Source organism: Podarcis filfolensis (assembly GCF_964270895.1).
Source record: "Podarcis filfolensis genome assembly, chromosome: 2".
NCBI classification, from domain to species: Eukaryota; Metazoa; Chordata; class Lepidosauria; order Squamata; family Lacertidae; genus Podarcis; species Podarcis filfolensis.
In genome coordinates, this window is record NC_139605.1 from 113,062,296 (window position 1) to 113,080,528 (window position 18,233).

The window sequence follows — 18,233 nt, forward strand, 5'->3', positions numbered from 1 at the left end:
TGTGGGATCTAAAGGTAACACGGCATTTGGGATATAGTTAAAAGAGCTATGAAAAAAAGGATTTAAAAAAGAGGGGAAATTAGAGATATAACAAGTGGGAGTATACAATTATAAATGAGATATGAAAGAGGGTTAGAATTTGCTGAATTTGACGGAATAAAGAGGAACACAAAAAAGGGAGATGTGAGGAGGTCAGGAAAGAGGGTTATAGAACCTTGAAATTTAAAAGTGGATTCTTTTTCTTTTTCTTTTTTATTAAGTGTGTATTTTTTGGTTTTTTGTGTGGATTTGTCTGTTTTTTATGTGTTGTAAAATTCTAATAAATATCTATTAAAAAAACAACAACAAAGGTCCGTATAGTAAAAGCTATGGTTTTCCCAGTAGTGATGTATGGAAGTGAGAGCTGGACCATAAAGAAGGCTGATCGCCGAAGAATTGATGCTTTTGAATTATGGTGCTGGAGGAGACTCTTGAGAGTCCCATGGACTGCAAGAAGAACAAACCTAACCATTCTTAAGGAAATCAGCTCTGAGTGTTCACTGGAAGGACAGATCGTAAAGCTGAGGCTCCAATACTTTGGCCACCTCATGAGAAGAGGACTCCCTGGAAAAGACCCTGGTGTTGGGAAAGATGGAGGGCACAAGGAGAAGGGGAGGACAGAGGACAAGATGGTTGGACAGTGTTCTCAAAGCCAGCATGAGTTTGACCAAACTGCGGGAGGCAGTGGAAGACAGGAGTGCCTGGCGTGCTCTGGTCCATGGGGTCACGAAGAGTCGGACACGACTAAATGACTAAACAACAACAACATGCCTGATCTGAAGAATAATTACATTCTGATCCACACACTAGCCCACGAAGTGTGGATCCAGTTGGTACTGGAATTCAGAAAGATCAAATTTCTCCAGTCTGAGTGCAGTCTGAGTTTTCCCAGAGAGAGGATGATATGAATCAGTCTCCAATCAGACCTAAGTAACCTTTAGGAAAGCTCCTTCCCTGCTTAGATTTTTCAAGCACTATTGCTAGGTTAAAATCTTGCACCAAATCAGTAATGGCTCATTGTTTGGCTTTTATCTCTTCCTCTAGTTATCTGGCCCTTGTAACAGCCTTGGCAAGTGGTGCAGATTGGGTTTTCATTCCAGAATCTCCACCAGAGGACGACTGGGAGGATCACTTGTGCAGGAGGCTAACTGAGGTAATAATAATAATCTTTATTACGGTCCAATGACCCATAACATGGATTATAAATAAAATACAGATTCATACAGACAACCTCCCCAGGGAAGGGAGACTGAAGCATTATGTGTTTAGTCATAGGTATGTTGATCTTTGATTCGGATGACTACTAAAAGAAACTTTACCACAGCCACTGTGATATCATTGGACTTGTTGTCCAGAAGATATTTGATATAGTAGGCTTCCGATTGATTTTTTTTTAAATAATATTTTTATTAGATTTTCCACAGTGGTAACACAAACCACAAAGCAAAATGATACACAAAAACAGAAAAAGAAAAAGAAAAAAGAAGAAAGGGGGAAAAAGAGGGGGGAAAGGGGGAACAATAAACAGATAAACAATAACAACAAACTTAATTCTTCACAAATCCAACCTTTTAAACATCTTGATTGACTTCCTCAAATCCCCCTCTGAGTTTCCTTGTAATTAAAAGTAACAGCTTTCCAATATCATTATTAAACTAAAACAATTTCCAATTATAGTCCATCTTATTCACTTTTCTTAACATTCTAATTCCCATTTATTTAATTATAACTTAATTTAATCCTAGGCCTATTTGTTTCTTTCAAGTAATTTTTTATATTGGCTTCTGATTGATTTGCCAATAGTGGTTTAATCAATAGTTCCCTAACTTGATTCTATTGTCTGCAATGCAATAAAATATGCCTCATGCAGTCGACGTTCTGAGAGCATACACAGATCTTATTTTGATAAGGGATACCTCTCAGTCTGCCGTTTAACAATTCTGATGGGAATACATTTAATTTGGCTTCGGTGAAAAGACGCCGATATGTTGGTACAGACAAATTTCTAAGATATGCAGGTGTCTGAAACTCAAACCCATAGTGAATTCCTATTGCTAATGGGCCACAGCTAACATGAGATTGAGATCGGAGATCACTATGTGATATGTCCCAGATCCTTTGCCTCAGAGATTCAAGGGCAGTATCATAACCCAGATGGTACAGGAGAGAAGGTGGCATACCAAGCCAAGTGGCTTTTCTAACCATAATTTTCATCCATGAGCTAGTAAACTCCTCGTTGTTTAGGTATGGAAGTAATCCCTTCCCTAGGCCAAAGACTGAGATCTTGAGCCAATATCTCAGGGCAGCCCACCATGCTGTAATATGTTGGTGCTGTGTACTGTACTGGCTGGAGAATGTTTAAAAAAGCAAATCTGTTGAAGTATTTGGAGTCAGTGAAAGAAATCTGCACCAAAACAATGGGACATCGTCACAGGTCCGAAGCCACCTCAAGGGCCTGGTGAGCTGGAGAAGCTAGACAAACCTAGGGTAGCCGGAGTTTCACAGTCAGGCCCTCTCTCGGCTGCACAAAACTGTCTCCAGCCTTGATTAAGGATATGGCAGCAGCAATTGAGCAGAGAAGAGTACCATGATTGATGGCACTGAAAGCTGTAGAGAGGTCCAGGAGAATCACCAAAGTTGGGTTCCCGGCAGCCTTTCTTGGCTGTCCAAGGCAGTTTCTGTCTCCAAACCAGGCCTGGAACATGGTTTGAAGTGGATCTCTCTGTTATGTACTGAAGTTCTCACCCTGGGCCAGCAGGGGGATACTGTAGATAGTTATGCAAATGAAGGATCGAAAGTGACATTCAGTGATTGGATAGTTTGTATGCAAATGAAGGATCGAAAGTGGCGTTCAGTGATTGGATAGTTTTAGAAAATGGCAACAGTTACATTGTTCTGGAGCTCTATATAAGCAGGCTGACTGAGCTCCTCAGCTCAGTTCTGTTCCAGCTTACAAATAAAGAGCTGCTTTGGAAGAATCGCTGTGTCGTCTGCTATGTCTACCCACAACTTAACACTCTCTCTCTCTCTCTCTCCTTCTCCACAGACAAGAACCCGAGGCTCAAGGCTGAACATCATTATTGTGGCTGAAGGAGCAATTGACAAGCACGGCAAGCCGATCACCTCAGAAGACATTAAAAGTGTGGGTGATGCAATCCTGTTCCTGCTCGGAACGTCTGTGTCAATGTTCTTTGGCCTAACATTGAGATTGAGCTGAAATACTCGCTGGGAGGCAGAATGACTGTCTTGCCAGAGTGGTGCATGCTCTAGTTATCTCTTGCTTGGACTACTGCAACGCGCTCTACGTGGGCTACCTTTGAAGGTGACCCGGAAACTGCAATTAATCCAGTATGCGTCAGCTAGACTGATGACTGGGAGTGGCCGCCAGGACCACATAACACCAGTCCTGAGAGATCTGCATTGGCTCACAGTACGTTTCCGAGCACAATTCAAAGTGTTGGTGCTGACCTTTAAAGCCCTAAACGGCCTCGGTCCTGTATACCTGAAGGAGCGTCTCCACCCCCATCGTTCTGCCTGGACGCTGAGGTCCAGCGCCGAGGGCCTTCTGGCGGATCCCTCACTGCGAAAAGTGAGGTTACAGGGAACCAGACAGAGGGCCTTCTCGGTTGTGGCGCCCACCCTGTGGAACGCCCTCCCTTCAGATGTGAAGGAAATAAGTAGCTATCTTATCTTTAAAAGACATCTGAAGGCAGCCCTGTTTAGGGAAGTTTATAATATTTAATGCTGTACTGTTTTTAAAATTTGATTGGGAGCCGCCCAGAGTGGCTGAGGAAACTCAGCCAGATGGGCGGGGTATAAATAAATTAATAATAATAATAATAATAATAATAATAATAATAATAATAATAATAAATTTATTATTGTTGTTGTTTTGTTGTTGTTGTTATTGTTGTTATTATTATTATCCTGCACAGTTAAAAAGGGCGGGTTTGTACAACCAAAGGACTCAAAGAGTAACAAAAGCCTGGTTCTTCTTCTGTTGTCCAGTGAACTTTAATTTTAACTTTGAAGGGATAGTGTCATTATTTTGCACTTCTTTTCTCTCTGCAGCTGGTTGTGAAACGCCTGGGCTATGACACAAGAGTCACCATCCTTGGACATGTGCAGCGTGGTGGGACCCCCTCTGCCTTTGATCGCATCCTGGTAAAAAGCAATGCAGTTTTGTTTCTGATGCTTCATATAGATGACATGCCTGTAAACAATACAGTGGTACCTCAGGTTACAGACGCTTCAGGTTACAGACTCCGCTAACCCAGAAATAGTACCTCAGGTCAAGAACTTTGCTTCAGGATGAGAACAGAAATCGTGCTCTGGCGTCGTGGCAGCAGCAAAAGGCCCCATTAGCTAAAGTGGTGCTTCAGGTTAAGATCGGACTTCCAGAACAAATTAAGTTCTTAACCTGAGGTACCACTGTACAGTGGTATCTCGGGTTACAAACACCTCGGGTTACAAACACTTTGGGTTACAGACTCCGCTAACCTGGAAGTAGTACCTAAGGTTAAGAACTTTGCCCCAGGATGACAACAGAAATCGCACGATGGCGGCGTGGCAGCAGCAGGAGGCCCCATTAGCTAAAGTGGTACCTCAGGTTAAGAACAGTTTCAGGTTAAGAACGGACCTCCGGAACGAATTAAGTTCGTAACCAGAGGTGCCACTGTATTGCATATTGGAGTGAGAGGCAGGAGGAGATATTTCTAAAGTTGTAGTCCAGGTGTGGGGAACCTTTGGCCCTCCAGATGTTGCCGAACTACAATTCCCATAATCCCTGGCCGTTGGCCCTGCTTGCTGGGGCTGATGGGAGTTGCAGTACAGCAACGCCTGCTGGCCCCCAAGGTTCCCCACACTTGATGCAGTCCCGCTGTCTCTAGGTTGTTAACTTCTCTGGAATTAATTGCCTGCCGGTGGGGAATGTTACACTTCTGTAGAAGGGCAAAGGGTCTCGTGACAGACTAGTTGAGGCATGAGCTTTCTTGGACTAGAGCCCATTGTGTCACGTTGTAAACTGTGGAGACAAAAGGCCACAAAATGCAGTCTCTCACATTTTTCAGCAAAGTTTGGCATGATAAGAGCACTTGGTGGCCATTCACACAGCAGGAGGTAATTAGCAATAACATAATTACAAATTACTTCTTACTCCCTCTAATAATGAACTCAGGTGGCAAGTGTTGGCCAGATTGGAGCTAAAATTAGGCCGCTGTAAAACAAGAGGGAAGTATTATAATAAATAATAAATTTTTATTTATACCTCACCCTTCCAGTTCAGGAAACCGGGCTCAGGGTGGCTAACAACAAATTTAAAACACTTAATTGATGCCACACAAAAAAAGCATAAAATACGGTATAAAGCATAAATAACAATAAAATCAAGAATCAATTTAGGGGGGAAATCCATCCAATAAACATTAGATGATCACCAGGGCTAGCTGGCTAAATTAGTTCCACTTGGGCCAGCAGGGTGACCAGGGGAGAACCAGCTGTGGGATCCCAGAGTGGGCAATCTTCACAAAAAGGGGAGGGGGAGGGAAGGAAGGGGAACGAAAGATCAGGCCAGGTTCAAATTGAAAGCCAGGCGGAATAGTTCTGTCTTACAGGCCCTGCGGAAGGACGTTAAATCCTGCAGAGCCCTGGTCTCATGAGGCAGAGCGTTCCACCAGGCCAGAGCCATCACTGAAAAGGCCCTGGCCCTGGTGGAGGATAGTCTGACTTCCTTAGGGCCCAGGACCTCTAAACTATGATTATTCATGGACCTTAAGGTCCTCTGCGGGGCATACCACGAGAGGTGGTCCCATAAGTACGAGGGCCCTAAGTATTGACATGCTCAGGTGTTTGCAGAAATACAAAAAAACAACAACCCCCAAACCCTTTTAAAAAATCATTTTTCTGTTCTCCATCTTGCAGGGAAGCAGGATGGGAGTGGAAGCTGTCATGGCGCTACTGGAGGGAACTCCTGATACTCCAGCATGTGTTGTCAGCCTCTCTGGTAACCAAGCTGTCCGTCTTCCTCTCATGGAGTGCGTCCAAGTAGTAAGTATTGTTTGCTGGCATGTGCGTTTATGGGGGTGGGACAAGAAAATGCACCTCTTTATCCCAGCCTTTAAGGTATTTTGTTTTGCTGGGCCCCCACCACATTTGCTGAATGTATATTGTTCTGTTCCATTTGAAATAGTTGTTTTCATAACGGTATATTATACTGTTGTTACCTCCCCTGGGACCTTATGGGCAGGTAAGAAATCAATGACTTATAATTTGGCATAAAATTTGGACTGTTTGATTGCATTATCATTTGGAATGTATTTAACATGGATTTAAAGGTAAAGGGACACCTGACCATTAGGTCCAGTCGTGGCCGACTCTGAGGTTGCGGCGCTCATCTCGCTTTATTGGCCGAGGGAGCCGGCGTACAGCTTCTGGGTCATGTGGCCAGCATGACTAAGCCGCTTCTGGCGAACCAGAGCAGCACACGGAAACGCCGTTTATCTTCCCGCTAGGGTGGTACCTATTTATCTACTTGCACTTTGATGTGCTTTTGAACTGCTAGGTTGGCAGGAGCACGGACTGAGCAACGGGAGCTCACCCCGTCGCGGGGAATCGAACCGCCGACCTTCTGATCGGCAAGTCCTAGGCTCTGTGGTTTAACCCACAGCGCCACCTGTGTCCCCAACGTGGATTTAATTAAAATGGAAAATTTAATAAATATTATTATAAAAAATAATAAAAAATATTGTCACTATCGTCTTCCTTCAACAGACTAAAGATGTCACAACAGCGATGAATGAGGGACGGTTTGATGAAGCTCTTAAACTTAGGGGAAGGTAAGTTGGAGCTACAATGTGAACAAGGCCTTCCAGGGCCTCCGTGCAATTAATTTTTTATTCTTAGGAAGGGGAAGTGGCCATAGCTCAGTGACAGAGTATCTGGTTTGCATGCAGAAGATCCTGGATTCAGTCCTTTGAATCTCCAGGAAGGGCTGGGAAGGATTTCCTGTGTAGACAGTCTTGAACTAGCCTAGGTTACAAGGCTGCTTCCTTTGCTCCTAATAATTTGATTCACCCTGCAGGAGTTTCCAAAACAACTGGAATGTTTACAAGATTTTGGCCCATGTTCGCCCACCCTCTGCAAAGGTAAGGGGGGGAAGGGGAGTACAATGGGAGAGAAGGCATAGCTCAGTGGTATGCTTTGTATGTGTAAGTCCCATGTTTGATCCCTGGCATCTGTAAATAAAGGGATTCAGGAAGCAGGCGATGGGAGAGACCCTTCTGTGTCTGAGACCGTGAAGACCTGACCTTCTATGAAGCAGCTTCCATTGTTTTGGTATAGGCAGGTCTGCATATCCTGTTGAGAACTGCTTAGACAGGCCGTTGTTGTTATGTACTGAAGTTGTCACCCTGGGCCAGCAGGGGGATACTGTAGATAGTTATACAAATAAGGGATCGAAAGTGACGTTCAGTGATTGGATAGTTTTAGAAAATTGTTACAGTTACATTGTACTGGAGCCCTATATAAGCAGGCTGACTGCACCCTTCAGTTCAGTTCTGTTCTGGCCTGTGAATAAACAAGAGCTGTCTGAAGAATCGCTGTGTCGTCTGATATGTTCACCCACAACTTAACAGTTGTAACATGAGCTATCTTTCTTTTTAACCAGTCTGTATTTGTTTATTGGTGTTTTTCTGCTGATTTTATTCTCATGTGCCTGAAAGACCTACATTGGCTACCAGTACGTTTCCGATCACAATTCAAAGTGTTGGTGCTGACCTTTAAAGCCCTAAACAGCCTTGGCCTAGTATACCTGAAGGAGCGTCTCCACCCCCATCATTCAGCCTGGACACTGAGGTCCAGCTCCAAGGGCCTTCTGGTGGTTCCCTCCCTGCGAGAAGTGAGGTTACAGGGAACCAGGCAGAGGGCCTTCTCGGTGGTGGCACCCGCCCTGTGGAACGCCCTCATATCAGATGTCAAGAAAATAAACAACTGACTTTTAGAAGACATCTGAAGGCAGCTCTGTTTAGGGAAGTTTTTAATTTGATGTTTTATTGTATTTTTAATATTTTGTTGGAAGCCACCCAGAGTGGCTGGGGAAACCCAGCCAGATGGGCGGGGTATAAATAATAAATTACTATATTATTATTATTATTGGAGTACACACACACACACACACACACACACACACACGTAATTAGAATTTTTATAAATAAATAAACCATCCTTGTAATGGGAGCAAAGCTGCTCTATGAAATTTCTGTCCATGTGACCGGCTCCTTCCATGGAACCCAGAATCCCCCAACAGGGTGTGCTTTGAAGTACATCCAAAACCCTTTCTGACTTCATCCCCAATCCTTTTCTTTCTCTGCAGAGCGGCTACAACCTGGCAGTGATGAACGTAGGTGCACCAGCAGCTGGCATGAATGCAGCTGTGAGGTCTACTGTTAGAATTGGGTTGATCCACGGCCATAGGATGCTGGCTGTGCACGACGGGTTTGAAGGCCTAGCCGAAGGAAAGGTATTTGTTTTGTTTAACTGAGGGATTAATACTCTCTTCTAAGAGAGTTCCACAATTGCCAGTGGCTCAGGAAAGAGCTGCTTTGAGCTAAAGAAACCCTTTCGTCCATCCTTCCTCTCCAGATTGAAGAAATTGGATGGGGAGGAGTCGGTGGCTGGACTGGGAGAGGTGGATCGAGTCTTGGAACCAAAAGGTATTATGATGGGGAGAGGTGCATAGCTGTCAACCGTCCCTTATTTGGCGGGAAACTCCCTTATCCCAGTGCCGTGTCCCGCTGCTGTCCCTTATTGACGATGTCCCTTAAATTTCCCCGGTTTCAAAGGAAGCAGCTCCTCTCCCTCCCTCCCTGCCGGCCAGGGAGGAGGGAGGCTCCAACTGTGTTGCTTGGCTGCCCGCCCCGCCCCCCCCCCTGGCCTCCTCTCACCAGCCTGGGCCCCTGGGAGACCCTCCCCGCCGGGACTGGCGGGAGCCTCGGGCCCTTCCGCCGCCATCCTCCTCACAGCTGCCAAACTGAGCGTCTCTGCCTGGGGTAGCATCTTCGTAGCTTGGACTTCGTTTTGTGCGAAAAGTGGTTGCTGCTTGTAGTTATTTAATTGCAGTGTTTCATCAGCTTGAGCAGCAACCTCTGGAAACGAAGGGCTAAAAACTGGCGCTGCTCTCCAAAATTATCTGGTCCCTTTTAACTTCGTATCTCAGGTGGTTGACTAAAATCCCTTATTTTGGCTGCTTGATCCCTTATTTTCGAGGCTGCTGGTCCCTTATTTTCAAATCTATAAGTTGACAGCTATGGAGAGGTGTCCATGGACGGATGTACTCTGTGTTTAAAATAAACACAGCTGCTAATAAAAAATAAAATAATTAAAATAATTAAAAAATAAACACCGCTAGCAAACATAGCTGAGGAAAACTTTTTCCTGTTATAAAATTGGAAAAAACAACACATGTCCCTTTTATAGCTTTAAGCAGAGGTGGCTAACTTGTGGCCCTCCTGATATTCCTGGATTCCAACTCCCAATCAGTATGGTCACTGGTTAAGGATGATGGGAATTGTAGTCCAGCAAAAAAAACCAAAACCAAAAACAAACATGGAGGGCAACAGGTTAGTCACCCCTGCCCTGCCTAATTTTTTTTTACTTTTAGAGTGTGGAAAAGACACTGGAGACAATTCTCCCTATTTCTACAGGAGACACTGTACTCCTGGCTGGAAGAAGACAAGCTCAAGGCAGTGATTTGTGTAAGAATGAGCCCAGCAGCCTCCTGAGAGGCTGCTGCCTTTGTATATGGGAAGTGTGACTGGATGCTCCAATGATGCTGGATGCAGAGGCAAAACAGAATTACCTCAGTCAGCGGAGGCTGATTGGAAAGAGCAGTGACTCATGCAGAGATGCATCAGGCAGCCTCCACTGAAGCTGGGAAGTTCTTCTGTGACTGCATCAGGAATATCTGAAAGCTCCTATCATCTCCTTTGCTGAAGCACAGCAGAATTGCCCGTCCCCCTGCAGAGGCTAACTGTCTGGAAAATGAGAGTTACTGGGGATAATGGAACTTTCTATGAGTGAAATCAAAGGGTACCATCGCCTGCCTCCCAAGACTTACTGAATCAGAGTGATTCCTGAATTCTCTGTGTTTTTCTAGCTTGGCATGGCCGGTGCTCCTGTCAAAGCCCTTGTCTTGCCATGGAAAGGTGAGATAAGTTTGGCTGTTGACAAGATCCCTCTGTAGGGAGTCTGAAAGGCCTCTTGATTCTTTGAGGGGCTCCTGGCAATGCAGCTGACCAGATGATGGCCGGGGCAGAGGTGGCACAGATGACAGAACAAGAGTTCGCCATCATGTCTACCATGTGGTAGTGACGATGGTGGTGAAGAAAGCTTATTTCTCTGCTTCCGTTGCATCCTCGGCGAACCACTCAGCAAAGTATTTTCCGAGTGGGGAGTAGACTGGCTAAATCTAACCCGGTCTGAAAGCTGCAGTTGAGGCAGAACGCCACTTGCCAGGTTGTAATGTGAAGCAGCAAGATGGGATTATATCGTTTTGATCCTTAAAACTCTGTGCTGACTGCCTGTTAGCCACTGGCCCCACCAAAGGCGTTGGCACCTTTGTCCAAAGCCATATAAAACTTAGGGCCCAAGGAATGTAAGGCGTGCCTTCGCCAGTACCTGCTGGCCTATGCTTTAAGATTGTCTGGGGTAGTCCTGCCAATGTTAGTGATGGTGGGGACAAGAGGCAGGGCCTTCTCAGTGGCAGCCTTCATCTGTGGAACTCACTGCACTTGCTTTTCCCTCACATCAACAACATTCAGGCACAAATAAAAAAAATTGCATTTATTCAGCCAGGCATTTGGAATCTTAACTGAATGGGGACCCGTTAGTCAAAGTTGTATTAGCCACTGTATTATGTTTTAGTTGTTGGCGTGGATTTCATTATTTTAATTACTGCATTTTTTGCTTGATGTTAACCATACGAATGAATAAGAGACTAAACAAAAATGGAGTGCTGATTCTTCTTCTTCAATGACAGGACTCTACCTAAGAAGTACTTTGAGCAAATCAGCAACAACATCGCCAGTTTTAACATCCATGGGCTCATCATAATTGGTGGCTTTGAGGTAGGTCTCTGGCACGCCTTAGGCTCTTTAGAGCACAAGATCTATAACAGAAGTAAAGCACTGTTGATAGGATTAACAGACTGGTGAATGAGTATAAACAAAAAATTTTTTTCCTTCCAGTAGCACCTTAAAGACCAACTAAGTTAGTTCTTGGTATGAGCTTTCGTGTGCATGCACACTTCTTCAGATACACTGAAACAGAAGTTGCCAGATCCTTCTATATAGTGAGAAGGTGGGGAGGGGTATTACTCAGAAGGGTGGTGGGAATGGGTGATTGGCAGATAGCTGTGATGAGCCTGTGGACGACTCTTAACGACTGCAATAGGTCTTACAGGAAAAAGCAAGGGGTGAGTTTTCACATTCCACAGAACATTCCTATAGGCACAACATGACAACCATTGAGAGTGGGCTGGAAGAGGCACTCTTCGTCCAACATCCAAATCCTAAGATAGAACAGGGTGGGCTCCGATGGAGAACTGCCCAGGTGCTGCTGGACTCCCAACTCCCATTGGCCACAAGTAGCATGCTCATTGGCCAGGGATGATGGGAGACACAGTCCAACCAGTGGCGGAGGAACCCTCTCCGGCACCCGGGGCGGGACAAACTGCCCAGTGGCGCACGCGTGACATCTGTATGGACTGTACACGCACAGCATCCCATACGGACTGTGCACACTGTCCATATGGACGACCGTACAGACTGCACATGCGCAGCAGCCCGTATGGTCGCTGTGTGAGAGCGGCAGCCTGTATGGTCGCTGTGCAAGAGGGGTGCCCATACTGACTGCGCTCACCCTCAGCCGCTCTACAGCTGGGGGGAGGCAGGGGCCATCTTGTCACCCCCCCCCCCGAGTGGAAACCCGGGACAGCCCGCCCCCTCCGCCCCCCACTTTGTGCACCCTTGAGTCCAACAACATCTGGAGGGCCACAGTTTCCTCAACTTAATAATGGAGGCTTTCTTCTTTCCCCTTAACATAGGCTTTCACCGGCAGCCTGGAGTTGATTGAAGGCCGAGCCAAGTTCGAAGAGCTCTGTATCCCACTCTGTGTTATTCCTGCCACCGTCTCCAACAACGTTCCTGGCTCTGACTTCAGCATTGGTGCAGACACAGCCCTCAACACCATCACATCAGTAAGGCATTCATTGGCTTCCAAGCTCAATGAATTTCAATACATGCAGGGCCAGGTGGGGTGTGGCAGCTGCCTAACATAGTGTTTTGTGTGGTGTAGTGGTTAAGAGCGGTAGTCTCGTAATCTGGGGAACCGGGTTCGCTTCCCCGCTCCTCCACATGCAGCTGCTGGGTGACCTTGGGCTAGACACACTTCTCTGAAGTCTCTCAGCCCCACTCACCTCACAGAGTGTTTGTTGTGGGAGAGGAAGGGAAAGGAGAATGTTAGCCACTTTGAGACTCCTGAAGGGGAGTGAAAGGTGGGATATCAAATCCAAACTCCTCCTCCTCTTGTGGTGCAACAGCATAGGAAGCTGTCTTATAACTGAGTCAGACTATTGGTCCATCTAGTTTACTACTGTCAAAACTGCCTGGCAGTGGCTCTCCAGGAGTAGAAATACACTGCAAATTTGGAGGATTTTCATAGGCTGCTGAGATCAGCTTTTCGTGATGCAGAATTTGGCTGTTATTCCTTCGGCATCTCTGATTAAAAGACATGCCCGCCTGATAAAACCCTGGATAGGTGCTGCCAGCCAGAGCAGACAGTTCAATGGTCAAATTTGGTATTCGGCTGTGTCATGTCTTCAGAAGCAACGGGGAGGGGCTGTAGCTCATTGGCAGAGTGTGTGCTTGGCTTGCCAAAGGTTCTAGGTTGGTCCCTGCCACCTTCAGCTCAGAGGATATTGGGTGATGGGGAAGACCCCTTCTTTGCCACGAAATCTTGGGAGGGCAGCTATCAGTCGAGAGAAGGCAGTATGTCTGACTCAGTCCAAGACAGTTGTTGTACATTTATATGTCTATATATTTTAGGGATGCAGGTCGCACTGTGGTCTAAACCACAGAGCCTAGGGCTTGCCGATCGGAAGGTTGGTGGTTCAAATCCCTGCGACGGGGTGAGCTCCCGTTGTTCGGTCCCAGCTCTTGCCCATCTAGCAGTTCAAAAGCACATCAAAGTGCAAGTAGATAAATAGGTACCGCTATTTATTTAGGTACCGCAGGAAGGTAAACAGCGTTTCCGTGTACTGCTCTGGTTTGCCAGAAGCGGCTTAGTCATGCTGGCCACATGACCCGGAAGCTGTCTGCGGACAAACACCAGCTCCCTCGGCCTATAGAGCGAGATGAGCGCAGAACCCCAGAGTCATCGGCGACTGGACCTAACGGTCAGGGGTCCCTTTACCTTTTACCTTCTTTTAACTTGCAAACGTAAGAGTTGCCAAAAATTTATACAGAGAATTTGCCCCATTCTGTCTTTCTGAGCAGGATGCCATTTGTTTGTTTAATTCCCTAGACTTGTGACCGTATCAAACAGTCTGCAGCTGGCACCAAGAGGCGGGTGTTCATCATTGAGACCATGGGAGGATATTGCGGCTACCTGGCTACCATGGCGGGACTGGCTGCTGGCGCAGATGCAGCCTATATTTATGAAGATCCTTTCACCATCCATGACTTGGAAGTGAGAACCGTTTGCAGAGGCCAGAGGGGGTTGTTTCCTTTTTGAAAGCTCCTAGGAGAGCAGCATAGTCTAGATTGAGTTCCTCTCTCCACTCTTAGCAGCCTCTGCTGTAAATACCTGAATAGTCATTCCAAAACTGTGCGCTGGGGCAACACCAGTATGCTGTGAGAGGACTGCTTGTGTGCCATGAAAATAAATTAGAGGAGCGTTCCTGCATAGGTGTTCCTGCCTTCACTGGAAGCAGGTAATTCTGTCTAGTCTCTGCTTTGGATGTGACTGGTGTTCAATCACTCCCAAGAGAAGAGCACGGCAGAATTGCCTCTTACAATCACTTCCAATTCAGACTCTCATTTACAGAATTGCCTGTCTACAGAAAAGGCTGCCTGTTGTATCTCTGCATGAGTCACTTCTTTAGGTTTGCTCCAAAGGCAATGACTCATGCATAAACACAGGGGCTAATCTTCTTTAAGAATGGGCAATTCCTACTCTTGCATACTCTACAAGCCAATGTTTTCAGAGGCAAGAGTGAAAATACCATATTTTTCGCTCTATAAGACGCACCAGACCACAAGACGCACCTAGTTTTTGGAGGAGGAAAACAAGAAAAAAATATTCTGAATCGCAGATGCCAGAACAGCAAGAGGGATCGCTGCACAACGGGGATTGCTGCGCAGCCTGCATTCGCTCCATTATACACACACACATTTCTCCTTACTTTTTAGGAGGGAAAAAGTGAGCCTTATAGAGCAAAAAATACGGTACATACCTATAGTTCTCATTCAGGAGGAAAGTGAGTCTCAGGCATCTCACAGTGTAACACTTTGCAACTGTATGTGCAGATGACAAACATGTGAAGTCACTAATGTGAATAGTTTTGGGTCTGCGATTTGACTTTATTAAGTGGGTTAATCTTACTCCTTTCATATTCACAATCCAAAACATGACGTCATGGGCTTTAGTGCAAAGTTTGCATATCCCACCTTCGCACAGGAAAGTCTTTCCAGGAATACAGTGGTACCTCGGGTTAAGTACTTAACTCCTTCCAGAGGTCCGTTCTTAACCTGACGCACCTCCAGTGCCGCGCCGCTTGAGCACGATTTCTGTTCTCATCCTGAAGCAAAGTTCTTAACCTGAAGCACTATTCCTGGGTTAGCGGAGTCTGTAACCTGAAGCGTATGTAACCTGAGGTACCACTGTACTCCTTTATAGAAAATAAGTCTTGACTGTATGATGGTGGGGACTGCAACTTGGCAGCAAAAGCTACGATAGCTGGGAGATGTGCTCACGTGTAGTTTCAGAGATGGAAAGTGAAACCATGATTCTCTCTTTGGTAAACAGATGAATGTGGAGCATCTGACTGAGAAAATGAAGACCACAGTGAAGAGAGGTCTCATATTGAGGTATCTTACTAGGCTTAGCCATCAAACAGCTGGGGATTGGATGCTCAGAAATGGTTTCCGTTGGCTAAAAAGAGTGAAGATGGGCAATACCATTGTAGGAGTGGTGGAAGCAGTTTTCTTCTTCTTTTAAGCTTTAACCATGTATGCTTATAACTTTCTATTCTGAGCTGCCTTCTAAAACAACATTGGTTCTGCAGCTTTTCCGATAAGGAAGCAATTGTTGTTCCAGAGTTTCCAGTATGTTTTCCAGGCACTCATTGCAAAAAAGAAGACTGATTTGGGCGAGGAAATGCATTTTTTGCTCCAAGCGAGCTTTAACTGCACAATCTGAATGTGCCAATATGTGATTTAATCCCACCCCAGAATAACAACAATCTGGAAGTGCTCCAAGACGTAGAATTTCAGAATGAGAGGTGATCTAAGTGATTAGTCGCAAGATTCTGCCCTAAGATAAGATTGTCCATTCCAAATGTATTTGTTAATTTATTATATATATATATATATATATATATATATATATATATATATATATATATATAAAATACCTGTACCCCACCCATCATCTATGTAGTGGCTGAGTAAATAGGGCTCATTTTGTTTTACCCTCACAACTTAACCTTTGAAGTACATTATGCTGAGATAAATTTACCCAAGAGTGGTGTGGAACTTCATGGCAAAGTAAAGGAATTTGCACCTGGGTCTCCCATCACTGCCAGGACCACACTGACTTTCGCTTATACTAGAAGAGAAAGCAGGCTATGGTCAGAATAAAATTATGGTGGGCAGAAGCAGTTTATTATGGAGCAATAATGCATTTCCAGTATAAACAGGCTGCAGAACAAGGGAAATATTTAGTCAGTTAAGCTGCAGGGCCCACGCCAATCAGACAAATGGATGTGAATCCTGGGTCTACATTCATACAAAATACAGAAAAAATCTATACACACACACACACACACACACACACACACACACACACACACAGCGTCCCTCCACCCAGTCAGCCAAGCAAGAGGCATTATCACAGTACAATGACACATTCCAACCAGGCAAAAGTAGTTGAGGAGAGCTCAACTCACCTGAGGCTTTCCGCCCTCTCTTAGCACAGTGTTCTAACATTCCATCTCTTTTCTTTTAAAGCTAGTTCTTAATCAGTGTAGACCTGTCTTCCTGCCTCAACCATACTGGGTGTGTTCTCTCTTTCTAGGAATGAAAAGTGCAATGAGCACTATAACACCGAGTTCATATACAACTTGTATTCTGAGGAAGGGAAAGGTGTCTTTGACACCAGGAAGAACGTCTTGGGACACATGCAGCAGGTATGTCTGAAGCCTGGCTATACTGCTACAGCTGCTCAAGCAAATAATACTGCTTTTAGTTCCACGAATGCAGAGAAGTTGAACTCCGGCTGAAGACAGAAATAGACCCAAAGGACTGGTTCCATCTAGAGGCCTCCAGTTGACCCACGCTGTCTTATGTTTTGTTCCAAAGGGAAAACACACAAACACACACACACAGAATTCTGTCTCCCAAGCGCTCTTACAAGGCCTCTCTACCAGCATCAGAGATGGAGAAATGCTCTTTTTTTTTACTCTTCATAGAAAGATGGCCATCTGTCATGGATGCTTCAGCTGCATTGCAGGGGGTTGGACTAGATGACCCTTGGGCCCCTCCCAATTCTATGATTCTATAATAAAAGGGAGAGTTTCTAGGACCTCTCTGCAGCACTGGGCCATTGGGAAATGGCTGTCTCTTACCCTTTACCTGTGAAGAGCAGACAGAGGGATTTATGTCCTGATCACAGTATGGACAGAGATTTTACTACCCAATTTCAAGTGCCGAGCACCAGGCTGCTGAGATTGGAAGATAAAGCTGGAGCGGTTGGTGGGTCACTTGCTCTGCCAGGCTATACAGGGCCCATAGCCACTCCCGCTGTAATCGATCTTCCATTTGGAGGCTTTTAAACCACAGAGCCTAGGACTTGCTGATCAGAAGGTTGGCGGTTCGAATCCCCGCGACGGGGTGAGCTCCCGTTGCTCAGTCCCTGCTCCTGCCAACCTAGCAGTTTGAAAGCACGTCAAAGTGCAAGTAGATAGGGAAAGATCTGCCAAAAAGCTGAAAAACATCTTCATGTATGCGACAACGGCCGTGAGAGTTTTAATAGCGCAAGGATGGAAGACTGAAGAAACCCCAACTAAAGAATCATGGCAAGAAAAATTGATGGACTATGCAGAACTGGCAAAACTGACATACAAGCTATGGGACAAGGATAACTGTGACTTTAAAGATGAATGGGAAGCCTTTACAAAGTATTTGAAGACACAACAAAGCAAACTGGACTCCTTGGCTGGCTTTGAATAAACATTCACAAACGTTTTATTGATAATAATCAGCTAAATAGTTTGAGGATCTATACAACTGTGTAACATGCAGAAAACAGTATTTTTAGAGAAATGAAAGACTGGAACTGAGGGAAGTCGGGGGGTGAGTGAGTTCTGTGGGGGGAGGGAGGGGAGGGAGGAAAAATGGGGAATAAGGATGATATGTTTCTGGATAATATGTTTTGTTTTAATTTTGAATAAAAAAGTTATTTTAAAAACAAGTGCAAGTAGATAAAAAGGTACCGCTCCGGCGGGAAGGTAAACAGCGTTTCCGTGCGCTGCTCTGGTTCGCTGGAAGCGGCTTAGTCATGCTGGCCACATGACCCGGAAGCTGTATGCCAGCTCCCTTGGCCAATAAAGCGAGATGAGCACCGCAACCCCAGAATCGGCCACGACTGGACCTAATGGTCAGGGGTCCCTTTACCTTTACCTTTTAAGCAATTCCTGCAACTATGATTCTCAATGACAATCAAGCTGACTTTCCCTTTACGCATTACAGGGCGGCTCACCAACTCCGTTTGACAGAAACTTTGGAACGAAAATGGGTGCTAAAGCGGTGGCGTGGATGTCCGGCAAGATTAAAGAGTGTTCCAGGCATGGTATGTGGATGCTTTTGACTGGGTAGCCTGCTACACCAGGGGGTTAGCTATGGCTGCTGGAGAATGAGGGATAG

The 18,233-nt window shown here is 45.5% G+C and overlaps 1 protein-coding gene across 2 annotated transcripts in view; it reads left to right on the plus strand.

Annotated features, from left to right (window-relative positions):
• PFKM (phosphofructokinase, muscle) overlaps positions 1–18,233 on the plus strand; it is a 43,703-nt gene that overhangs the window by 20,986 nt on the left and 4,484 nt on the right. For both annotated transcript variants that reach the window (XM_083599224.1, XM_083599225.1), the window contains 14 exons: positions 1,084–1,192; positions 3,086–3,181; positions 4,111–4,203; positions 5,959–6,084; positions 6,808–6,872; positions 7,118–7,181; positions 8,408–8,554; positions 8,677–8,747; positions 11,072–11,159; positions 12,137–12,289; positions 13,615–13,779; positions 15,118–15,179; positions 16,387–16,498; positions 18,060–18,159. In XM_083599224.1, coding sequence (XP_083455350.1) covers positions 1,084–1,192; positions 3,086–3,181; positions 4,111–4,203; positions 5,959–6,084; positions 6,808–6,872; positions 7,118–7,181; positions 8,408–8,554; positions 8,677–8,747; positions 11,072–11,159; positions 12,137–12,289; positions 13,615–13,779; positions 15,118–15,179; positions 16,387–16,498; positions 18,060–18,159 — 1,451 coding nt within the window. The remainder of the gene's footprint in view (positions 1–1,083; positions 1,193–3,085; positions 3,182–4,110; positions 4,204–5,958; positions 6,085–6,807; positions 6,873–7,117; positions 7,182–8,407; positions 8,555–8,676; positions 8,748–11,071; positions 11,160–12,136; positions 12,290–13,614; positions 13,780–15,117; positions 15,180–16,386; positions 16,499–18,059; positions 18,160–18,233) is intronic.